This window comes from Saccostrea echinata, unplaced genomic scaffold (assembly GCF_033153115.1).
Source record: "Saccostrea echinata isolate AGI-Se365-2 ecotype Australia unplaced genomic scaffold, CSIRO_AGI_Sech_v1 ptg000054l, whole genome shotgun sequence".
NCBI lineage: Eukaryota > Metazoa > Mollusca > Bivalvia > Ostreida > Ostreidae > Saccostrea > Saccostrea echinata.
Window position 1 is genome coordinate 62390267 of NW_026889803.1, and position 27033 is coordinate 62417299.

Sequence of the window (27033 nt, forward strand, 5' to 3'; positions counted from 1 at the left end):
GGGAAACCTTCATTACATAGTGTAGATTCAAATTTGTTCAAATCATGACCCCCGGGGGTAGGGTGGGGCCACAATGACGGATCAAAGTTTTTACATAAGAATATATAGGAAAATTCTTAAAAAATCTTCTTCTTAAGAACAACAAAGCCACAATTAGTCATATTTGATATGGGATCATGCTCAGGTAGTGTAGATTCAAGTTTGTTCAAATCATGACCCCCAAGGTGTAGGATGGGGCCACAATGTGGGATCAAAGTTTTACATAGGAATATTTTGGAAAATTCTTTAAAAATCTTCAAGAAAAACAAAGCCACAATTAGTCATATTGATATGGAATCATCCTTAGGTAGTGTAGATTCAAATTTGTTCAAATCATGACCCCCGGGGGTAGGGTGGGGCCACAATGGGGGATCTAAGATTTGCTTATGAATATGTAGAAAAAAAAATCTTCAAACATTTTTTTTCAAAGAACAACAAAGCCACAATTAGTCAAATTGATATGGAATCATTCTCAGGTAGTGTAAATTTAAGTTTGTTGAAATCAAGACCCCGGGGGTAGGGTGGGGCAACAATAGGTGATCAAAGTTTTACATAGGAATATATAGGAAAAATCTGTTCAAGAACAGGAAAGCCATGATTAGTCATATTGATATTGAAGCATCCCCAAGTATTGTAAATTAAATTTTTTTTCAAGGCATCCTCCAGTAGTAGGGTGGGGCCATAATGGGGGATCAAAGTTTAACAAAAGATTATATATAAGAAATATCTTTAAATTTTTTTTTCCAAGAACAACAAAGCCATAATTAGTCATATTGACATGGAAGCATCCTCAGGTAGTGTAGATTCAACTTTGTTCAAATCATGACCCCCCCCGGTAGGGTGGCAGACATCTTTAAAATTCCGTTTTCAAGAACAGCAAATCTATGATTATAGTTATATGAATATAGAAACATCCTCAGAAAGTTTAGATTCAATTTCATTCAAAACATGGCACCTAGGGATAGGGTATGCCTAGAACATGCGATCAAAGCTTTACATATGAATATATAGAAGAAACCTGCTGACAAAGAACAGCAGGGCCATATTGACTCAGGTGAGCGTTATGGCCCATGAGCCTCTTGTTTTTCCCAAGTATAGCATTGCAATAGTAAATTTTCATTTAGAGACTAGTTCCCCCAATTTGTTGTTGCTGTAAGGTCGAGCACTGGCAAACTCTGGATTTGGACAGTTGAAGAGGGTTTTTTTTTTTTTGTCAGATTATTTTGGAAAGTTGCCCTCCCCCTTTCAAAACCGTTGGTACGGGCCTGCTTTGGATTGTTGTTGAAATGAGAATGTATGAAATTCCAGCAAGTATGACTAATGTAGCCCCCCCCTACTTTTATCCTAGCCCCCCCCCCCCTTACTATTAGCTACTTTAGAAGAAAGGTCAGACTGTGCTAATCATTACTATTACATTGTGTACTGTAAAAGAAAACTGTTTATCTATTGTTTCAGCCTTAGTTATAACACTATAAAAAGAATCTCCCACGTATTTCCTTGATTTTGAAAATTCAATACTGCTACAAGTAGGGAAACACATGACAATACAAATTTGCCAATTTAAAAATGTTAAACCAGTCGTGTAAACTTGTAGGAAGTGGCATTAGCACTCATACAATTAACATCAAGACTAAAACAATGTCATCTTCATTCATTTATTTCTCCATGAGCTAGTAGAATCTACTGAGTCATCTTATTCTCAAAATACACAACTAGGAACAGAAAATAAATTATGACTTTTATCATCATTAAATACAAATATAATATTGACTTTCTCACAAACAGTTTGAGAATAAATTTATACCTATTTACACAGACATTACCTGAAGCTGAGACATTGATGTGGTCATGTGACATGTGGATCACATGACTTGTATAGATCAAGTTCACTTCCATACCTGGCAGGTAGAGATGAGACCTCTTTAGTAACTATAATCACAGACATATGGAAGTAAGCGTGATCTGATCACAAAGAAAACAGCTATCTAGAGAACCAGTACATTGTCATAGTAATACTGTAAACAACCTAAGTTTCACTTTTACCAAAAATATTGCCTTTCACACAGAAAATGATCAAACAATGAGATGAAAGTGTTCACATACATGTATATATATAGTAACATTTCATAGACTTTGGTAAAACATCTGTACAAAAAAATCTCCTCTGTACAAAAAATGTCATGATATACACAAGGAAAAACAACAGATACCCTACACTAAAATCACATGAAGAATTTTTTTCATATTGAATGAATAATAAATAGACATCTTTGATGCCAGTGCACTCTAGAAAAAGCACTTTTCAAATTAATCCCCTCGATATTAATCGATAAAAGATCACAAAAAATTCATGTAAAATGAAAATTTGCAAATTGATCTAAGAATAGAAATTCCAACTTCTTTTGAATTTGATTCTTATCATTCCAATGCTTTATTGTATTGCACAACATGCATATATATGAGATACAAGAATGCAGTGAAAGACTTTGTTTCTTAAGATGTATGTTACATTTGATACAAAATATTCCATGCCTTTTTTTCTTTGCATGCATTTATTACATTTATGGATTTTACAATAAAACATTGTAAATATCATAAAAGTGTTCTCGTGTTGAACAAAGAAAACATTCAGCACATAATACCTTTGAAGTATCTCTAAATAATTTTATTCCGAGATCATCCATTATTTTATGCATAAACCAGAAGTCTCTGATGAGACTGTAGCTCTACTGGTCTGTTTGTATAACAAAAGAAAAGTAGCACTTGGATTTGAAACATTGCAACATGCAACAATAAATAGAATTATGTATCTTAATGTAGTCTACTTTTGTGACAAGTTATATTGAAATCAAATGAAAACTAGGAGTAGTAGCGTTTTGAAAGTATTTCACTAAAATTTCTATTTTTAGTAACCATGACAACACCATTCACCCAAATAAAAAAAAACAGAAATACATATTATGTATCGTAGTGTATTCTAACTGTGTGCCAAATTAGATTGAAATCAGACCAAAATTGTAGGAGGAGTAACGTTTTAAAGGAATTTCAAAGAAATTTCTATTTTAAGTAACCATGGCAACACTGTTCATTGAATTCAAAAACCAATGCAATAAATTATGTATCTTAGTATAGTCTTCTTGTATGCCTAATTATATTAGAAGCAGACTAAAACTGTAGGAGGAGTAGTGTTTCAAAGGAATTTCACAGAAATTTTTATTTTTAGTAACCATGGCAACACCGTCAATTGAATAAAAAAACTGATGCAATAAATTATGTATCTTAGTGTAGTCTACTTGTGTGCCAAGTTATATTGAAATCGGACCAAAACTGTAGGAGGAGTAGCGTTTTAAAGGAATTTCACAGAAATTTCTATTTTTAGTAACCATGGCAACACCGTCCATCGAAATCAAAAACCGATGCACTAAATTATGTTTCTTAGTGTAGTCTACTTGTGTGCCGAGTTATATTGAAATCGGACCAAAACTGTAGGAGGAGTAGCGTTTTAAAGGAATTTCACAGAAATTTCTATTTTTAGTAACCATGGCAACACCGTCCATCGAAATCAAAAACCGATGCACTAAATTATGTATCTTAGTGTAGTCTACTTGTGTGCCAAGTTATATTGAAATCGGACCAAAACTGTAGGAGGAGTAGCATTTTAAAGGAATATCACAGAAATTTCTATTTTTAGTAACCATGGCAACACCGTCCATCGAAATCAAAAACCGATGCACTAAATTATGTATCTTAGTGTAGTCTACTTGTGTGCCAAGTTATATTGAAATCGGACCAAAACTGTAGGAGGAGTAGCATTTTAAAGGAATTTCACAGAAATTTCTATTTTTAGTAACCATGGCAACACCGTCCATCGAAATCAAAAACCGATGCACTAAATTATGTATCTTAGTGTAGTCTACTTGTGTGCCGAGTTATATTGAAATCGGACCAAAACTGTAGGAGGAGTAGCGTTTTAAAGGAATATCACAGAAATTTCTATTTTCAGTAACCATGGCAACACCGTCCATCGAAATCAAAAACCGATGCACTAAATTATGTATCTTAGTGTAGTCTACTTGTGTGCCGAGTTATATTGAAATCGGACCAAAACTGTAGGAGGAGTAGCATTTTAAAGGAATTTCACAGAAATTTCTATTTTTAGTAACCATGGCAACACCGTCCATCGAAATCAAAAACCGATGCACTAAATTATGTATCTTAGAGTAGTCTACTTGTGTGCCAAGTTATATTGAAATCGGACCAAAACTGTAGGAGGAGTAGCGTTTTGAAAAATTGTTTACAGACAGACGGACAGACAGACAGACAGACAGACAGACGGACGGACGACGGACACCTTACTATCGCATAAGCTCTTCTGGTCTCTGACCAGTAGAGCTAAAAATTGAGATTAAAAAATTCACTCACATAATTAATTTTATAAACAGCCCTCACAAATCATTTCTTCAAAAGACTCTCTTCATCTTTTGAGTCCTTATGCATACTAAAAAATTCTTGCTCTTTTTCACAATGCAGATTTCTAGTAGTTATAAATGCATTACAAAAGAAATATGTCATTTACATTAAATAAGTAATCACAGATTTTGAGTTGTGTTAAAAATAAATTATTGACTGAGCTATTTCAGAATAAAAATACCTATGGGTAGAATGCCAACATTTTTTTTTTTAGTCCTTCCTTCCCTTCACAAAACTTTTAAATGTGCAGTAAAATAGGTCCTAGAGTACACAATGGGAAATCATTGTTAATCTGTAATCTTGTGTAACTATTCATTAATAAATTCATCTGTTACTAGAAAAAGAAAGGTTTCCTTATATCAAAGCTTAGTCAATTATTTACCACTTATATAAGAACATTCATTCTAGAATAGCACATTCAGCATAAATATTCTCTAACTTCATTAAAACTTTAACATCAAGAGATTTTTTTGTTTCCATGAGTGTTGCATTATCCAACAATAAAAATCATACAAATAAAGGCTTGAAATTCAAGTGTTCTATTAATTTGTAGGGTTTCACATTACCCAATAATGGTGTTATCCTCAGGCTAAAATCTTGAAAGACCCCCTACAAACCGTAATGCCCCCCTCCCCCTCTAGAGTAAGAAATATTTGCCAACCCACCCCAAATCCATCATCAATACAATTATTTGGAATTTCATCCCTTAAGTTACTTTTTACTAGAACACCCCTCCATATAAAAAAATAATAATCAATGTTTACAACAATTTTTTTTTCTTGAGCTTTCAAGAAACTGTTTTCAGTATAAACCGATTCCTTCAATTACACACATTATTAATGATCTGAGTATTTGCAATACCATTTGGAACATTTTTTTTTAAACCTCAATAAGTAGTTCAGTATTTTTGTTCAAATCAAGAATTAATATACTTCATACTTTGGCAGGGATTTGTGATTTTTTGCACTTATTTGGCAAGATTAACTTTGGCACTTCACTTTCATGTCATGCATCAATGCTGTGTGTTAAAAGAAAAAGTTGTTTTTGTTTCATAAGTTTTTTTACAATTACATAATTCATGAATTGCACAATTCAAAAAAAAATTCAAAACATTTAACATTTTTTAACTTGGAAATTTTTTTTATATGGATATTCCCAAGTCTGGACTTATTGTCTTCTAGAAATTTATTTTTTTTTTTACATATATAAACAATCAAACATGATAATTTTGTGCCATAATCCATTATCAAATGTCTAGATCATTAAGTATTGCTTATGTTTCATTTTCAAAAGTCATTTTTTCACAATGTTTTTTGAAATTGTTGTTTTGAGTCCTGACAAATAATACCAATTTGCTCAAATTTTGATCATATGAAATAATAAATTACATGTGAATAATACACAACATAAAAAATTCATTGCGTAAACACATTCTGTTCCAAAATATCACATATGCATCCAATGCATCAACGGTTTTTCCTAAAATAACCATTGTTTCCTTCAAAATATCACATCATACAAATGCATTTAATGCATGATACATCTGCATAAGCACCAAAAAATGGATTGGCAAACACGACTGGCGATCATTCTGTACAGGGTCAAAGGTCAACCAGGACAGAGCATTGTACGTCTCCAGAACATACCTGAAACAATCACATATTCTAAAGAAATCCAGAGGAAATAAAACACACCTACATGTTAGATACATACATACATACAGTTAATATCAGTAGACAGCATTTCATATATCCAAAATAACCAACACATTAAAAAGTGGCAAAGTCTAAAGTCACTATGAACTTCATTGTTTAAACAAATTATAGCTACACAGTATGATTTCATAAGTCTGTCTTACCTCAATACATCAGGGGTGAGTGTGGAATCGAGAGGGTGAGAATTTTTGTTGTGCTGAGTGTATGAGAATTCATCATGTTTGGAGGAGCTATGGATGTGTAGTGCAGCCTGGAAGGTACAAAGCAATGGTATTAGTATACATGAACTATCTTCTGGTATATATAAACAAATTCTAGAAATGGACAGCTGAAGTATTTTATATTCACTTTACATTCCACAGATCATTATTATGATACTGTGACCCAGCTGATGTTTAAAACAATTTTATAGGAGATGAACACACCTTGAAACAAGACGGACACTGAAATTCTTTTTCTGGGGCTCCGGACCAGAACCATCGAGGGAGGGGTCCTGCTCTGGCTGTGGAGGTGAAGTAGCCCAGGGCCAGGGGCTGGTTTAAAAGGTTTGGCATTTCATCCTGTGGATCTGTGCTCATGGAATTTTTTGGCTAAAATATTAAAATATCTTGAGATTACTTTATATAGATGTATACATATACATGTATATAGCATACAGCTTGAATTTCACTCCTGTTTAATAAAACTAATGTAAAAATTGATCTGTATGCAGCAAAGAGGAAAAAACTTAATTCCCAGAGGATGCTGAGAGTAACATTACAATTTTCAAAATAATTCATGGCATTCAAATCCCCCCTCCCCAATTACATCATATCTGTGCTATTATTACATTTAGACCCCATCTCAAATGTCTTTGGAATAAAAGTCTAAAATAAGCATGATCTTAGATTCAATACTTAAGTTTAGAGAAGAGAGTTGAAAGGTAGCAATAGTGTTGTTTATTTTTGCGTTCATAAGACCTTTGTTCAAACAACTCTGTCCACATAGAGTAAATAACAAAAACAAGAATCTTTTCAAAAATAAAGAAGCCTAATATTAATTAATTTCATTAGCAATTCAACATAAATTCAATTTAATGTTAATTTAGTTTAAAAAAGCGCGTAACTTTGTTTCGATTAATTTTTTATTTGAGGATATAATACAAGAGGCCCACGGGCCTTATAGGTCACCTGAGTATCATGCAACAACTTCGCCACAATGGATTCATGTTTTAAACCAGAGGCCATGAAATTCACAATTTCGAAAGAGGCACACTTGCTCATCATAATTTTACATTGAGTAAGCTTACTTAATACCCAGAAAGAGAGCAGAGGATTATCAATGAATTAATGCATTTTCACTATGTAATCATTAGAGCCCTGCCCTAACACCAGAACCATGATGCAGGGGCCATAAAATTCACAATTTTGGAAGAGGCATCCTTACATATCATAACAATACTCTTAGTTCATCAGCTTAATACCCAGGAGAAAAGAAGAAGATTTTCAAAGAATTATTGCATTTTTACTATGTAATCATTAGAGCCCCACCCTAACACCAGAACCCCTGACCCAGGGGCCATGAAATTCATAATTTTGGAAGAGGCACCTTTACTCATCATAACTATGCATCAGTTTGTTTGTTAAATACCCAGGATCAAAGAAAAAGATTTTTAAAGAAATAATGCATTATCACTATATATTCAACAGAGCCCCACCCTAACCCCAGAACCCCTGACCAGGGGGCCATGAAATTCACAACATAGGAATAGGCACCCTTATTCATCATAACTATGCCTTCAGTTTGTTTGCCCTGGATCAGAGAAGATTTTTAAAAGAAATAATGCATTTTCACTATACATGTATATTCAACAGAGCCCCACCCTAACCCCAGAACCCCTGACCCTGGGGCCATGAAATTCACAATTTTGGAAGAGGCACCTTTCATCATCATAACTATGTATTTATTTTGTTTTCATAATATCCAAGAGCACAGAAGAAGCTTTTTAAAGAAATAATGCATTATCACTATATATTCAACAGAGCCCCACCCTAACACCAACACCCCTGACCCTTGGGCCATGAAATTCACAATTTTGGAAGAGGCACTCTTTCTCATCATAACTATGTACTTAGTTCATCGGCTTAGTACCCAGGAACAGAGGAGAAGATTTTTGAATAATTAATGCATTTTCACTATATAATCATTAGATACCTGCCCTAACACCAGAACCCCTGACCCAGGGGCCATGAAATTCACAATTTTAGAAGAGACACCTTTCCTCATCATAACTATGCATATTGTTTGTTTCCTAAATACCGAAGAGCAGAGGAGAAGATTTTTTAAGAATAATGCTTTTCACTACATATTCAACAGAGCCCCACCCTGGCACCAGAACCCCTGACCCTGGGGCCATAAATTTCACAATTTAGGTAGAGGGCTCAATGCTTATTACATTCATGCCAACAGTTTGCCTGCTTGATGCCCAGGAGTAAAGAAGAAGATTTTTAAAGATTGCATTAATTCTGATGGTTTTAGCCCCACCCCTCAGGCCCCAGGGGGGTAGGGGTCATGAATTTCACAATTTTTACTCCCCTTCACATATAGATGCTATGTGCCAAATTTGGTTGAAATTGGTTCAGTGGTTCCAGAGAAGAAGCTGAAAATGTTCAAATGTTAACGCACGACGGACGACGACGGACGAAAACAGATAGCAATAGGTCACCTGAGTAAACTCAGGTGACCTAAAAAGTGCCAATCATTTCAACATCAAGTAGATTTAGAGAATATCAAAACTAATGGCAAAGGCAAAATGATTATGCAACTTACAAACTGTCCATTCATGCTGGACGTGTGATGCGGCACCGAGTCCCCGGTGGGAGACCCGGGGTTGGATATGTTGCCCAGAGCATTGCCTTGATCTGGGTAGTTAGTGGTGATCTCATCAAACACTTCCAACAAACATTCTTGGTCGAGGATTGAGTACAGATTGTTTCCCTGTTCCCCCGAGTCTACCAGATCATCCATGGGCATAGTGTCCTCCATTGCAATGTTTACAGACATCTCTGTTACGGGGGCATGAGAGTTCGCCTGAAATATTTAAATCTTTAAATCTTTAATTTAACACAGAATTGGGGTAATCATTACGGCAAATACGTTTCAACTTTTCAGAAGACATTGTATGACCTAGAGAAATTTAACCATGCAAATTTATTTTAGTATCTGCTACATATGATAATTAAACAAAATAAGGCTTTCCTTGCTGCAAACACTGAAATATAACCATAAGCACATTGACAAATGTGAATAAGTTGCAAACCTGAGCTATTGCTGAGGTGGGGAAGACCAGGATATGAGTTGTGGAAGCATCACGAGGAGTCTGTAAAGGACAGTTACTGCTCATCTTCTCTTCCATCTTAACAGCATCAGCCATGATATGAAATGAGGTGAGAGATTCTAGGGACACAAGACAGGCACTGAGAATTCCTGGGGTGTCACAGCTGCCAATATTAACTGTACACTGACTACACATCTCCTTCATCTTCTTGCCTGCCAGTTCCAAGTTCTTCTTGCTCAGTAAACCTGACCAACCTAAAAATAATCCATTAGGCAAAAAAAAAAAAAATTAATAACTTGGTTTCTCAGGCCAGTTTTCTAAGAAATAAATGCGGGAGGGAGGCTTTTCCCCCCCTTTTTATCTCATAAAAAACAGACGAGGGATTTTTTTTTTTTTTTTTTTTTTAAATTTCAATACTAGCAAGTTGTAATCAACAGTGCTTAAACATTGAGTGTAGCAATCAAGATAATTTAATTCCTGCTTCTTTCTCTTTTCTCTTGCATCTTCTACATTCAGATGATTCGTGTAATGAAAGGACAGCATCCTAAAAACCAGACATGTGTTAAACTTACAAAACCCAACACTTTTAGTGATGCATCTGGTAAATTGCTTATGTAACACAACTAATCTAAGAGTGTTTCAGCACTATAAATAGCGCTTATGATTTTATTAAACACTATCAAATTTATCAGTCTTTGGTTTAAAAGATGTACCCACACTAAATGAAATCTGTGAATCTTGCTGACGCGTACTCGTCATGATGTTGATGGAGCTGTCTTTGATGTTATTGATCGAGTTCTAGCATGGAAAAACCTTCAGAAACCCACACTTTGCAACATGGAAGTATTACAGTCATTCCCTTATGAATTTGCACTGCAATCAATGCCATCATGACTAAACTTAATCTAAACGCCTAATCCTGTTAACTCGACGGCCATATTTGCGATTTTTAACTAGGCCAATAGTCTGGATCTTCTTGATGTTTGTCAAATGTTTTACCGATTTCTAAAATGCAATCAAAATGCCGTCTGGAATTCAGGATTATTTTTTGGCACCGCAGGAGCGCATGAGAGAAATTTGATTTTATTCAATTGAGGATAAAAATGGGTAATGTGCATTGTTGAATTAGATGCGGGCGGGCCTGAGAACCAAGTTAATAATTTTTTTAGGCCTTAATTATGATAAGTAGGTATAGGGACATCATCAAGTATTCCATGTAGAATAAGTTACTACAATGAATATTCAAACACTAAATTTTCAAATAAAATGAAAAAAAAAATTGTGGCAAAATACTGATAGAATTCATTTTTCCAGTTTAGAACTTACCTTTCATTTCACCATGTCCTATCCTTCCAAAGCGACCAATAACAAGTCTGCAGGGTGAACTTGACATACACACCACTCCAAGCAAAAAATCCCAGAGTTTCTGCAGCCCTATTTTTCTAGCAGATGCTTTCTTTCTTCGACTCCTAAAGAAAAGTATTTCACATATATACTGGTAGTAGACATTTCTTAAGAATAATCTTATGCACTCTAAAGGTATGAAAAATACATATGATGAAGGCATACCTATTGGGAATTTCAATATTTATTGCACACGTTTCCATCATTTCTCCCCTTTCATCAGTACATGCTGCCAGGAGAAAACGCTGGTCCTCAGACAAACAGTATGCACAGAAAAGCACAAAACTCCGCTCCAGTTTCTCCCCGCAGGACTCTGCGAGGATGGCTTGGGTGTCTTTGGTGGGTGCCAACACAAAAGGCGGACTGTACAGCTTGACACCACCTGCCTTGTCAGCCTAAAAACAGATTCCGCAATTGTACATGATAAATACAATATCTGATGTTTTTCAAAACTACATATAAACTGAATTATTGACCTTGCTATTAATGGGCATAGTTGAAATCTTGAATATTCAGAACACATATATAATGTCACACTAACTCTGATCGAAAATTAGCTTTGCTTCAAAAGATAGTTTGAAAATTTCCTTTACATATTATAGAGTCATATCTTGTTATGATGGACTCTTTTGTAATGTAGTCAGAGGTTTATCAAATTTGGCAATGTCAAAATTGAATTTTTATTTCAGACTTTCTGTATCTAACACATGAATAGATAAAAAAAATAAGAACCAATTAAAAGTGTCAGTGAAATGTACATTTAAATCCAAGTAATTCATGTACACATACCTCCTTTTTCCTGAGAAAAATTTCTGCTGCTGCAGCAGGTCCAAATCCAGTGAGATGTCTTCCCATGATAGTGTGGGCCAGGTTCCAGCGACACATGGTGAACACAGAGAAAGATATAGACTGCAGAGTGTGCATGTTACTCCCCTTCTCTGTGCTTTCCAGAATGGTACTGAGTGGTATAATCTGAAGGCTTATGTTCTGCTGAAGGTGCTCAGGTAGAGATTTCACCAACTGATGGTAACACTTTAGCAGACCTATTTTTGTAAGCCTCTCTGTATTGGGGTCCCAATCAGATCCATAAGTGAAGGAATCAATTAGATACACCATTAAAGCAGGACTTTCATGAGTTGTGCTCTGCTCAAAATCCAGATACAAACTGTCCTTTGTGGCATTGGAGGTCTCCACATTTTCTGTATATTATGAAGTGTGGAAAACTATAAACATTTTTATAAGTTATTTTCAATTGGGAATGGGGCCGAATTTCGGCCCCTGAGAGGGTACTGATAAATCCCTGAAAAACATGCTTAATTACATGTAATTGCCATAATGATAAAAATTAACTTTATGTTCATAAAGCTAAAATAAACTGTTGATTAGAAAGTACTCAAGTTCATCAAAGAAGTGTATTATGCACAATCATAGGTGACATGTGCAATGGAGTTTAACTTATCCTATTGGTTGTCTACAGTGGGTGAAATTTATCATTCTTATGCTCCATTCATCACACAGATTCTTGCATTTATGAGAACCTTGACAATCTTAAGATAAACACCTGACTTGTATTCACAATTTTTGTACACTGACATAAGTGAATGCTAATTAAACAGTGATGTATACCTTTGTCTTCAGTCTGGTGCGATTGTGGAGCTGGCATACTAAAAGAATTGTGATCCGCTTGGTTGATATCTGGTTTGGTCTCAGCTGGTTTGTAACCTGGTCTGTGATTTGCAGATGGTTCAAACACTGATTGGTCCAGGTTTTGTTGTGCCAATAGTGGTGCTATGGTATGAAATCCATCATGTAAATTCACAACATACATGTATATTTACTGAGCACAGTAATTTAAACATTTATTTTGCCTTAAAGCTTTATAATATTATATTAAAATAAAGCCTTACCCAAGAAAGAACGGCACACTTGGGAATATAATCTTAATTTGCTTGCTACACTGGAGTTTCCTATGATAAAAAATTCAATAAGATTATTAGATTTACTGCTCAAGTCAGTATACAAATTCAGTGCATATTACGTATAGCAGGTTTTCTTGGCGGGTGTAAAATTTGGTGTTTTTTTGGGCTTAATTTATTTTTGCAGACACAGGGTTCCAACTCTTTTTGCAAAATAACACTAAGGAAAAAACTGAATATTTTAGCAATTTAAATTTTAGCTGACTATTACCAAAAAAAAGCCAAAATTAGCACCCCGCTAAATCAACCCGCTATACGGTAACTACCCAGCAGAACTTACCAATAAATTTGAACCAGTCATCTGGATGCTCCTCGGATGAGAATTTTTCTGCTATCTTTTTGCCCACCCTCATGATTCCATCTCTTAGCTTTAGTGAGACTGGAGAATGTCTTCCCATACGAGACAGTTCATACACATTACTTAATTCTTTGAAGAACAAGATTATTGCATTGATGATGAAATCATTATCTGGAGCCAGGACAATGTAGGCAATATCACGAGGCTTTCCATATGGTTCCAAAAATTGTTTATCCTGGAAGGTTTGAGGAAAAATATATAAAGATAATTCTACCTGTATCAGTGAAGTGTTACAGTAGTTTGACAGGAAATGACCATTAACATGTATAACTCTTTTCTACAATGACTTACCCAGAACCTTAGAGAATAAGGTGACAGAGACAACCAGTCTCCATCATAACCAGCCAGAAAGGATGGAATCGGTTGAGGAGTTGAGTTTTCATCTGAACCTACAAAAAAAAAAAAAAAAAAAAAAAAAAAAAAAATCAGTTCAGCTTATAAAATGTCATGATGAGATACTGGAGGATGTTCAGCTTATAAAATCAGGGCTCGACATTAACGCTTGTCCGCTTGTCCGGTACCAGTGAAAAAACATTATGGACAAGTGAATATTGCTGGGCACTTGTCCAATTGGACAAGTGCATTTTAATGTAAAGAAGTCTTAAAATAATAAAATGAAAGTTCATCGGTAAAGACGGAAGCAGTACATAAAATAACGAACTTCGATCCTGATATGGATCGCTATGTAATTGAGTTCACACTCGATCGGGACCGAAGTTCACTTATTGCATACTACTGCAAAGGCATGAAAGTTACGTTGAGTTACAAAGTTTAGATTCTGTTTGATGTTTGTGAACATTTATGTTGTTGTCAGGATAGAAAGTCTAGATAAAAGTTTGTTTTTATGTGTTTGTTGTATTTATCAATAATATCACGAAACAATCACATGTTATGGACTTTATTTTAGTTTTCGAGTTGACAGTATTGTATCTTTATTGAACAATTTTCGGACAAGTGAAGTTGAAGTTTGGACAAGTAAATGTCTTGGTCACTTGTCCGATTGGACAAGTAGGGAAAAAAGTTAATGTCGAGCCCTGAAAATGTCCTGATGAGATACTGGAGGATGTTCTAATGTAGAGATCTAGTTACTAGGTCAGACACTGGTATTGACATTAGCTAGAGATACTGGAGGATGTTCTAATGTAGAGATCTAGTTACTAGGTCAGACACTGGTATTGACATTAGCTAGAGATACTGGAGGATGTTCTAATGTAGAGATCTAGTTACTAGGTCACACACTGGTATTGACATTAGCTAGAGATACTGGAGGATGTTCTAATGTAGAGATCTAGTTACTAGGTCAGACACTGGTATTGACATTAGCTAGAGATACTGGAGGATGTTCTAATGTAGAGATCTAGTTACTAGGTCACACACTGGTATTGACATTAGCTAGAGATACTGGAGGATGTTCTAATGTAGAGATCTAGTTACTAGGTCAGACACTGGTATTGACATTAGCTAGAGATACTGGAGGATGTTCTAATGTAGAGATCTAGTTACTAGGTCACACACTGGTATTGACATTAGCTAGAGATACTGGAGGATGTTCTAATGTAGAGATCTAGTTACTAGGTCAGACACTGGTATTGACATTAGCTAGAGATACTGGAGGATGTTCTAATGTAGAGATCTAGTTACTAGGTCAGACACTGGTATTGACATTAGCTAGAGATACTGGAGGATGTTCTAATGTAGAGATCTAGTTACTAGGTCAGACACTGGTATTGACATTAGCTAGAGATACTGGAGGATGTTCTAATGTAGAGATCTAGTTACTAGGTCAGACACTGGTATTGACATTAGCTAGAGATACTGGAGGATGTTCTAATGTAGAGATCTAGTTACTAGGTCACACACTGGTATTGACATTAGCTAGAGATACTGGAGGATGTTCCAATGTAGAGATCTAGTTACTAGGTCACACACTATCAATATGGTACTGACATTAGCTAAATTAAGTATCAGTGTTTTACAAATATTAACCACAACTATATCATATACACAAATTACTTCAAAAGAGTACAAAATAACACTACTAAACATGAAGCCCCAAACTTGTAGATACAGGACTATCATTAACTATCATCATCATATATCAAACAACATATAACCAGAAGTATCTGATGGGACTGTAGCTATAGTGGTTTTGAAATGAAAATAGAAAAGGAGGAATAACTTGAGCTGGTAATAAAATTTACTTTAGCTCTTTTTCCCTGTAAACATGTGTAAAGTAACAAAGCCCTCATTTAAATCACAGAAAGGAGGAGAATGTTAGAATAATTCTTGGACACTTCAAATAATTTCCCTATTTTGGGGGGTTACATCCACTACACAGCTCATAAAAAAAATAAATAATTGACAAACGAATTTCAAATATCTCGATGTGGTCTTACACTATGACTTTATCCAGGTTTTATTTTAACAAGACAGAAGAAACAATATTTTGTAATATCAATTAATCAATCTCTTTTAGCAACAGCTGTAACTGTTCAATGAAAGTAGAAATTCATGAAAATAAATGCAAATGTTTATGAATAGCAGAATAAGCATTTTTAAAACAATATTTATTTTGTAGAAATAATATCAAAACTGAACATCAATATAAAATGAACCATGTATTTTGATGTACTCTAGAGTATACCAATTTTTATTGAATCACAATAAAAATTAAGAGCAGTAGCTATTTGGTTTAATTTTCTAAATTCCGAGATCAACTGTAACAGGTTACGGGTTGAGGTTCATGAATAAAATCTCTGTGGACCTTATAACAGTTATGTTTTAAACTTTGATTTCTAAGCAGCAATTATATCAATTGAAGTGGTCAATTTGGCCTGTAGCGGGTTCTTAAGGAAAACACTGTATAAATAAGTATCTTCACATTCAATTTCAAAATTATGCTTTATCGAAGATTTCGTTTACCTCGACCAGCAAGCTGATGAAATTCTTTCCAAGTAAGAGGTCCTGACAATTTATATTTATGTTCCCATAAAGGTATACTTCGTTTGTTTTGTATGGCATCTTGAAGAATGGGTTGTAGAGATTTCAAAACTTGTACACAGTCTTGAGAATTCTGAGGTATTCGACTAGCACCTGTAACACAAGAATTAGTATACAGTAATTTATTACAAAAATAATATTCTTCCAATGAGCAGAAAATTAGCATTTACTGTTAATCACTTTTATTTTATCTGCTCGTGAAAATAAAGTTCTCACGTATAATAGTTTTATTAAGGATTACATAGAACAATAACCAGAATTTGTGAAAATTTTGTTTCGCTTATAAATTCAATATTACTATCTCACTAAAATAAGCTTATAAATTCAATATTACTATCTCACTAAAATAAGCTTATAAATTCAATATTACTATCTCACAAAATAAGCTTATAAATTCAATATTACTATCTCACAAAAATAAGCTTTTAAATTCAATATTACTATCTCACAAAAAAAAGCTTATAAATTCAATATTACTATCTCACTAAAAAAAGCTTATAAATTCAATATTACTATCTCACAAAAATAAGGTGTCACAAAATTTTTGTGATCTACAATATATAAATTGATCAAATCACACAGTGGCTAAGTCTATTTCTTGATCAGTGATCAAGCATTTTCTATATATCTTACCTTGTAAAAACTGCCACTTGTGTAAACAAGTAGCCTTTAGAATGGGATCATCCAGTTTGTTAGGAGAACAGTGTTCCATTGCCTGTCTCCCGAGATCCAGTGCCATGTATGTGATGTCGTTACCATCTGTAAAACATTGTTCACAATATAATGCTAGGTCATGTGCTTTATGACTCTCGGTACAAAAAATTCATTAATAATTATTTCAATATTATCTGTGCATAAAATATCTGACTCCCAAAAGGTTATTAAGAAATATTAATGAAGAAACTTTGTAGAAGTCTGGATGACAGTTTGCAAATGGTAATGCCATAAATACACACTTACAGTAAAGAAAACACTGTACTTAAAAAAAAGAATTCGAAATAACTTGCAGAGGTATGGTGGGTGGGGAGTTGTCCCCCCTTCTCTAATGGCCTCTATTCTATTGCAACAGGATGAGAATTGAATAGAAAATCAAATTCAAACCTTAAAGAAAGTAGAGAAAGCAAAATGGCTAGTAGAACTGATGAGACTGATCTTTCCGACAATAAAAATGTTCATAATTTTGGGTATTTCTAGATAGCCAAACATGTTTTTTCCCCTACCAATTTGGAAAAGCAACAAAATAGGACATATAGTGTGCAAAACTAACAAGGAGAATGAAATAACCCAATGGGCTATCTCATTTTATAGGACACATCTTGGACAAATGGGACTGTCCATGAAGATGAAACAAAAAAATACATTTATTTTCTAGGTTTATTTATCTCTGTAAATTTACTTTATTTATTCATACGTTGGTTAACATAATAAAACTTATTTCCAAAATAAAACGTTGCAGTTAACATTTTGTTAATGTATGTTAAACGCACTGCCTAATTACGTCTGCTGTTAAACTGCATAAATTAATAGTCAACTTCGGCATCAAAACATTATTTTGACATTTTTTTTTACCTTAGTCAAGTTTTAACAGCTTGGATAATGTCTCGGGCGAACTCAAAGGTGACAACAGGAACACTTGGAATTTTTGCCATGTGATACATATGAATTAAAGAGATCAAGGTATGTTATGATTTCATTTTTTTTTTAAATTGCTGTGTGTAATTTGTTACATTTGGGAAATTAGCAGCAAATTAGCTCCTCCAAGGAAATGGAGTGTTCATGCTAAATTGCCATTTTAAAAGTACTTTTATTATATTTTTTATTAATTAATAACTTAAATAACGCTCATTTTCAGTTCATTGAGTCATAGAAAATAATTTAATACCACAATTAGACGTATTTACCATAAACATAGGAATAGAGAAAAATTGACCTTCGTTTTTAGGAATAAATAAATCATGTAGCACTGCTAAATGGCTTAGATGAAAGAGGTAAATATATGAACAAAAGAGCAGTGATGTTTAAGTTTCTTTTTCATTGCCTGAGAATTTTAAAGCAACAATTTGGGAAATCTCTAATGATTTTTCATCACAGAGCAAGTATTAAAGTGGCTGCATTCACTGACTCTATAGACAAAATCAGTCCTGAAATATATTCATCTTGCTAAAGACCGGATGCATTTCCTATAAGTTTTGTCTATCGGTCTACCCTTAATTTTTCCCACTGAAATAAGTGTAGAGTAAAAATAGTTTCTAAATGGCTTTATTAGGTAAAATTAAGAAATTGACAGTGAAAGACATTACAGGAAAAACATGATAATATTAATACATTTCGAAATCAAACTGTAAAACAAGTTCAATGCTACCGTTTTTGAGGCCTGAATCTGCCCCTTTTTCATCAAGGTAGGTTGACATGTAGGACAACAGACAGACAGACAGGGTGATACTTGAACTCCACTCACCAAACTTTATTTGTGTCCTTATCATATCTGTTTACCTTCTCCCATTAAACACAGGGAAAAAATTCAAATTAGTAGCCAATAAATGGATATAGCATTCTCTTAAAGTTACTGACCTTGAAGTTGTAAAATATCCACCAAGGCTGTAGAAGTGTCTGTAAATCCCGACGTTGTGTTCATCATGCTGAGCCTCAGTATGTGTTGTATTGTTGATGATGAAGGATAAGGATAAGAAAACTGGCTTATCAGCAGATTTAGAATCTCATGAGGCAGGTCTGTATACTCTGCTAGTTTTTCACCGTCTTTCTGATACTCCAGGGCCAACAAACTAGGTTTCCGCCCCTCGTATCGATCATTTCTAATACCCGTAATATCCACTTCATCTTCATAAAATAATCCAGAATTAAATCCAAAACGTCTGTTTACAATAGCACTAAATCCACAAACACAACGGGTAGCAGACTCCCCAGAAGAATCGGGTAAATAAATCTCAGTGTCCGCTCCCTTTATGTTCATGTTACACACACAGATATTGCAACTGTCAAAATTCACATCACGAAACAAATTTGACCTTGAATCCATCAAGAACACATTGACAATGAGACTATGAACTTCTGGAATTTGATGATTAGTTCCTTGGTTGTCTATAGAATTCAGTGTTTTGTTGAGATATGATGAAGCATTAGATGCTGGAGACTGAAGTTCATTATAATTACTCATTGGAGTTCTCTGCTGTCCTACACTATTGTTCAGGAATGTGGCTGGGGAGTTTTGTGGCATTCGTGATGACATGCTCGGTATGTTTTCTATGGACGGGATATTTGTATAATTGCTGCAAGTAATAATTCATTGATTACAAATTACATCATAAAGCTTCAAACTTCTTTAATAAACCTGATATCTGCAGAACATTTATGTTTACCTTGGTGGCAAAGGTTTCCCAAAACTTGTGAAATGCCAATGGGCCTTGTATTCTGGTGGGCGGGGTATAGGAGACAACTTGCTACTCTGTAGTATTATTGATGAGTATTTATCAGAACCAACAAAATCAGCTTGTTCTGGGGTCTTGTACACAGCAGGCAAGTCCTGAGAGACACATGTATAAATGTTATTATTTATGGACTCCTCAATGAATCATTTTCTGCAGCATTTTCTGCGGCTTTTACATGTATATACAGGACATAGTGCAAAGAAAAACAGAAGTAATACCCTGAAAAAATCTTCCTTGATTGGAATGAACTCGGTCTTGATAATTGGCTTCTCTGGGATATGGTTGTCCAGTATATCATGTGGACCAGGTGATCTATCAGATGAGGTATTATTTGATGGAGGGGTGGGATACATCTTGGAAAGTTCTGAGACAGCTGAAAAGGGTTGAAATCAAAATAAAACTTTTTTCTTCTGAAAGCATCATAAAAATAAGAAATGCATGTACCAATCAACTGCATCACTTACAAATAGCGCCATCTGTGACTGTCATTGCATTGCCCATTGTAAACCTTGTGGTGCCATCATCAATCATGTCTACAGTCTGAGGATGATCACCAAACTGAAAATATTTAAAATGAAAATTCCTCATACATAAATGTTAACAAAAATACATTCACACACCAATTCCAATAATGTTTCTAGAATTTGATAAGATTGGTAATTTTGTTCTTGAATTATTTCGGATTTGCAATAGCCTTCTGGTACACATGGTCATGACTAAAACAAAAGGTTCATGGGGCAAGACAATCTCGATCATACTGCAGTGTAATAACATATACTGACTCCCTCCCCACCTAGCTTCATCCAAGGGATTATGATACCAACGAATGACTGTATCATGAAGGGGATTTCTTGAAATAAAAGAATACAGGGTTGTCCCTAAGACCCTGGGAATTTTCCCACAACCCCCTGTTCGGGGAGGAACCCATGACTCCCTTCTACTTTTTTAATGTTCCCTGCTATTTCAATTCTTAGGGACAACCCTGGAATACCTACCTCCAATATTACAGGAAATTCTCAAGGTAAACTAATATATACATGTACAATCCTATAGCTATTTGAACTTGAAAATCCTATATGGAATCACTTACATTATCATCTCTGTCTGAATCATCAGAATCAAATATATGAGCCAGGTCATCATAGCTTGGCTTCAGATCACTAGTGTGAATCAAATTCCTAGAGGCACTAGGAGTTTCTGGAGGAGACGATGCAGAATCTGAAACCAAAAAAAATAATAATCTTTATTAGAGACAAAATCTAATAAAGGCCATTAAAAGAAAAGAGAATATCAAAGGTACCTTATTTCACTCTAAAATTACAAACAACAGGAAGTCATAAATATTGTCAAAAAAGTTTCCCATTTTAACTTACAAACTATTTCACTTTTTAAGTTAAAACACTTTTTTTTTTACCTGGGATTTCAACTGAAAAAGGATCTCCAAAATCCATCTTCATGTCATCATCCTGAAAATATAACAAGTTGACTTCTTTATTTTGTTTATGCCTCCTAATGTCTCTAAGAAATTAACTCTTTGTTAGCAAAAATTCTGTTGCTGGTGGTAATAATTAAGATCTATGCTGCATATTATGCCAAAGGAGAAAGAGATCTTTACATCTGAAGTCTACATTCTCTAAATTAACCACGGTGAGAGTCTAGACTGACTCTATTGTCTTTTATCCATTCAAAAAGAAGGGAATTAAAAGTGTTGAGAAAATAAACCAGTATACACACCATTTTCTTGTTCATGAATTCATCTCGACTTGAGCGGAACATTCTTTTAGACACAGTGGCTGGATTGATGGACTGCTCATCATCATTAAAGTCATAAGGGTCTGGCTGCTTTGTCTTGTGTTTTTGTGACAGATGACTTGAGGGAAGACCTGGGGACTGTGGACCCACCTCCACTACTGAACAAGCCCTCTCCACCCTAGCTCTCTTCACTGGATACTCTGACCTGAGGAATCAACACAAAACAAACCTGATCAATATTCTACATCAGTTTTCCCCATCTGCTGATACATCACTCCATTAAAACAGGGTTGCAAATAACATATAAAACTACCATGAAGATCATTTTTTCTTCAAGTTCAAATAAAGGCGATTCTTTTTTTATACTCTATACATTGTGCATGTACTTTTTCAACATATATTTCAAATTCTTTTTCTTTCAATTCCTTGTGTACAAGTACATCTAGACTGAGATCTTACCAGGAGTGAATAGACTGGTAGTCATAGAGAGATTTTGTGACTAGTTCATCCTCATCAGTATCTTTGGCTGGAAGTACAGGCCGCTTGATGCTTGTGACCTCTGGATGGGGCTGAGATGATTTAATCCAGTTATTTATACTGGCAGTCTTTGCCTCGCTCTGCTGACCCGGCCAGGAAAGAGGAGACAATATATTTTCTGCCACTTTTGGTGTTGATGCTGTGGCAGGTTTAATAAACTCAAATGCTGCGTTAGCTTGTGGTGGAGGTTCAGTGGCCATTTTAACAGGTTTACTCTCCACCCCTGCATCTACCGGCGGATGAGGACTAAGTTTGGGCATGGCTGGGTCAGGTGGAGATGTGTGTCCATTAAGAGGAGACATATCTGTGGGGGATGCAGCCTCAACACTTGCTGCTGCACCCCCTGTTGTTTCTGTTGAATTATTCAGCTGGGGAAGTAAAGCGTTCCCTGCTGTAGAATTAAAAGAGGCAACAGGTCCAGACAGAACTAATGGCATATCACTCTGTGTTGTATCCTCCACCATTAAGTGTCGACGATGGAAAGGAGCAGCACCTCTTGCTAGACGTGACTGCTGGCGGTCCAGTTTCTCTGGTTTGTCCCCCTTCTTTCCAACTGGAGGTATACTTTTATTTTGCTGAGTAAGTTTGTTTTTTGCGCCTCTATGCCTAAAACACAAATATTTTTTTATTAAAAACTTCCATTTCTAAAATAAGATGTACAATGTAAATACTAGTAAACCTAGTTAAGATTTACATGTAGTTTAAATCAAACAAGACACATTCTTGTCTAGATCTTTGGTGTGGTCTGTTGAGCATTCTGCTACCATACCTTGCACAATTACATGTTGTTTTGACTGAAGGATCATTGAAGTTCCACACGCCAACAGCTGCTTCATCACTGATAGTCTCCATAGACCTGCAAAAACTTTCTGTATGAACTATCTGACATTGCTGCACTTCCACCATCTAGAGACATACTCTTTAAATTACTTTCACAAGCTTTTTTTCTGTCCGACTTATTTTATAATAAATTCAATTTGCTATGACTGACTAAATAGTTAATACAATGTACATGAATTTCATTTCGCAAATTCGTCAGAAAATGAAGAATGATTTGGTTACCTCTTTGCAATGCCTGCAGTGATAAGGTTGTCTTGGGTGACCTTTTCCGTGATCCTAACACTGAATGCCCGTGAAGATTTAGCCATCAGATCTGTATTGACATCTGTATGAGCCCCTGTATATGGTGCACACTGAGTTTTTACCCCTGTATCAGCCCCTGGATGGATACCAGCAGCTGCCGGTGAGGTAGGTGGAGTTAAGAGGCCTCCTGGGGCTACACCAGGACGCTGGACAGTTGGATTTGGTGCACGGGCTGGTGCATCTTCCATTTCACAAAGTAACACGTAACATGAAGGATACTTCATCCTGACTCCAGCTGCAATTAAAATCAAACTAGAGATACTTTGAGCACTGAGTTCACAAAATGATACCCCTGCTCCCATATGAGTAAAATGGCAAGTTCATTTTTATCTATGGGAAACCCCAACAATCTGTTGAATCAGAACATAAAACTGGAGGTGCACAATAGCACTATGTAATAAAAATTCTTTGAAAGTGTATTAATTTTATTCGTTAGTAGAATTTGTGGATAGATAAGAGATTGGTAGCCCTTATACCGTATAATCAGAATTTTTTGCGAGGATTTAATTTTGGCATCATTAATGACGGTGTTGAGATTGCCAAAATTGAATATCGCTAAAAATAAATTGCGTTTTATTTGTAATAGTTTCTTTAGTAGGCACTTTAAAATTGCTAAAATTGATTCATGCAAAAAATTAATTCCCAATATTTAATGAAAAATCGCTAAATTTGCGTCTCACTGAAATTTCCACTTATATGGTATTATAGAAAGAATGACAGTGTCCATTTTCGCTATGAGGAACACAAAGTTTTCTTCAATCAAAACGTAAAAGAGGAGGTACACAATGGCACTATATAATAAAAATGTCTCCTTTTTATTCAGTGGTATGGGAGGAGTTACGGATAACAATGGGTACCCCCAAGCGTTATGGACAGAATGATGTACATCCTCATCACTATTTACCCCTGCTTTTAGGTGGGAGGAAAAATAAATAAATTACTGTGGCATAAATAACACAGCAGCAAATCCTAACATTCTGCACAAAGTTCATGTTTCAACAAAAGATAAAAGAAATTGACTTACCAACAGTGACTTCTACCAATGGTGGCACTCGACTAACATCAGTTCCATCATTCTTATCCAGAGGATAAAACTGGCTCCACTCTTCAATTATTTTACTAGCTGACTGATCAGTGTCTCTGTATGAATTCCCGGTCAGTTTCCCACATAACCCATATGGCACAAGAATAACTGGAATAGGAATCAAACATATTACTGATCGTGCAATGAATTAATTGTATAAGCATTCAATGATAACATCTAGAACTGTGTGATAGGTATGCTTTACTTTAACTTCCAAATCATTTAAATTTTCACACAATTTAGTTCCCAACTTTACATTCTCAGGATATTTCTTTTTTAATTTATGCAGTTCAAATATAAAAGTTACTAACAATTCTTTATAGTTAAACTGAATAATTTTCATGTAAAAACTGAACTAAAAATGCAAGGAAAATACTAGTAATGGCAGAAATGCCATGTTACCTTGAAGGCTGTCTGGGTTTTCTTGGGCCAAGGCTAAATGATTATTTGTCAATCTCCACACAGGGGGATGCTGCTTGACTTCTATACTTGCACACACAGAGCTCTCCCCATGTAGGAAGAAGTTAAAACAGAAGGACAAATGTGTGCTGTAAGAGAAACAAATATTTTCCACTTTCAATGGATAAAAAAAGTTTTATACATCAATTGAAATATCTACACACAGGACTAATAAATAAATGTGAAAATTCAATTAAAATGAAACTAAAATATTAATGCAGTTTTTTTTTATTGGGGGGGGGGGGGGGGGGGATACCAAAAGAAAAGACCCCATCTCTTCATCAAAAATATAAATGAAAATGTAAATGGTAAGATACATCTTATTTTACCACTTTACCAGGTTATTCAAACATTAAAGGTAGTATGCAAAGATTACCTTAAAAAGTTTTATTCATTTTTCAGGTAAGGGGGGGGGGGGGGTCTGAAAAAGAACATGTACTGATCCCCCCCCCCCCTTTCAAACCAAATAAAATTCAGTGAATTGGGAGGAAACATATTCTAGAAAAAAAAATACATATACATAACACAAAATAATTTCCTCAGTCCATCCCCTACTTGCAAAGAAATATTTTTATGCAATTGTACATATCTCCACTGACATGAATCTTTGTGACCCACTCACCTCCTTTCCTGTCCAGTAGGAGTGACATCGTGAGGCTGTACAAACCACTTCCCAATCCTTACAAACCCTCTGTGTAGGAGGCATCTACAACATTCATTTATATCAAGATGGTATCAAACTTGAAATATTCTTGAATATATGTCAATTTAGTATGGATGTAATTTTTTTCTGAACAAATATTTCAATTCAATTTGTTGACATCACTAAGTTGAATACAGTGAAGACAACAAGTTGAATGACGAACAACAGAAAACTTAATTATAACAAAATTGCATATTTCAGACATTGTGATAGAATTCTGAATCAAAAAAATAGTTTCTCATAATTAAAATATTTTACTTTTCAATAAGATTGTGAAGAGCTTTAAAAATTAATGTTCTGCATTCATATGAAATTCCACATTCTCCTTTGTCCCATCCACCACTTGCATCCTCTGTGGAAAAAAAATATACATATTCAAATATATCTAATTGACCATAACTTTACAAGCACTGTCTTTTTTGCTTTAATATCCTAAAAGTATTTTATTTTATACAATTTAATAAAGCCTCATTCAAATTTAAATAGTGCAAAATACTTAACTGAAATGAAGTCATTTGAACGTAACATTTCATGATTTGCACTTAATGTTAATTGTTAATTGATGTCACAGTGTACAAAAGCAAAAGGTAAGTCTCGACAAAAATTATGCAAATCATTAAAACTGTCAAATTATAAGGCAAAGGAAAATAACCTGGGGCAAATTTCACGTGAATTTCATCAAGTGGAAAACTAGCTATAAATCACACAATATATTAACACTTGTCAATTCTTTTAATTTGATTTCTGAACCCCATAACTAATTTGACAGAGAAACTGATTTCAACATAATTTATTTGGCACTGTTTTTACCTTTCAGATCTTCTGACAGCAACCGATTCAAATTTTCAGGCTCGTCTCCATACCAAAATATCCACAATTCCTTGTTGTAAGCGAGTTGGTCAGTTGTGTATCGTGGCTGATCAGAGCTCCTGGGAACTCTTCTCCAGACTGACAAAATGTCAGCTTTAATGCATTTAGCATAAGACACCAACACTGGGTCCTCCAACTGGTCAACAGTTGTATACTCGGGATTAGCCGACAATCTTTTCCATTTTATTCCACGAATCTCCGTCTGAATGAACAAAATAAGTAAAAAAAATGATGAAAGCGCTGTGGTAATTACACAGACGTAAACAATGTTAATTACACCGGCACGCGGATAGCAGACATGCACGGTGGTTGCATTCATCAAAGTTATTGTATTTTTAGAATAAATAAATACACAGGTGACATGTTTATCAAGCTATTAACTACTATGGTTCAATTAACATTTAAATTTACTCAATATCTTACTGTCGAATTTAATCTTGGTATCCTAATTCAACATGTACAGCTTCTTATTAACTCATTAGAATACAACAGATTTAAAAAATGTAGACGGCCTTCGCCTGAAAAAGGCAATTCAACTTACAAGTGAAAATAAATTTGTGTAACAATCCTCAAGTGAACAGCCGTTCCCCGATGGAGTTGAGTGACTCATTGTCACGCCATGGTTTTGCAAGACGAACACAGAAAAAAATCTTGTCCCTAAGACATCTACTTCAGTATATTAGCAGAAAAAACTTTCAATACAATAAAATCCTCGAATAATATGGCGACAGTAATGGCTGCGCTGGGTGAACAACGGCGGC

General features: G+C 34.9%; 1 protein-coding gene across 1 annotated transcript; it reads right to left on the minus strand.

Moving 5' to 3' along the window:
* Positions 1–5155: 5155 nt before the first annotated feature.
* LOC133205090 (mediator of RNA polymerase II transcription subunit 13-like) lies at positions 5156–27028 on the minus strand. The gene is made up of 30 exons (XM_061340831.1): positions 26814–27028; positions 26213–26474; positions 25661–25754; positions 25322–25405; positions 24643–24788; positions 24181–24348; positions 23076–23391; positions 22783–22869; positions 21936–22619; positions 21459–21681; positions 21139–21190; positions 20815–20942; positions 20189–20282; positions 19943–20097; positions 19656–19819; positions 18850–19565; positions 16912–17037; positions 16201–16371; positions 13570–13667; positions 13201–13453; positions 12852–12911; positions 12571–12732; positions 11734–12143; positions 11110–11339; positions 10867–11009; positions 9523–9794; positions 9033–9293; positions 6650–6814; positions 6368–6474; positions 5156–6155 (listed from the first exon to the last, which is right to left on the minus strand). Exons 1-30 carry the CDS (start codon positions 26880–26882, stop codon positions 6023–6025), a joined length of 6033 nt encoding a protein of 2010 aa, XP_061196815.1. The 5' UTR covers positions 26883–27028; the 3' UTR covers positions 5156–6022.
* Between the last annotated feature and the right edge of the window lie 5 nt (positions 27029–27033).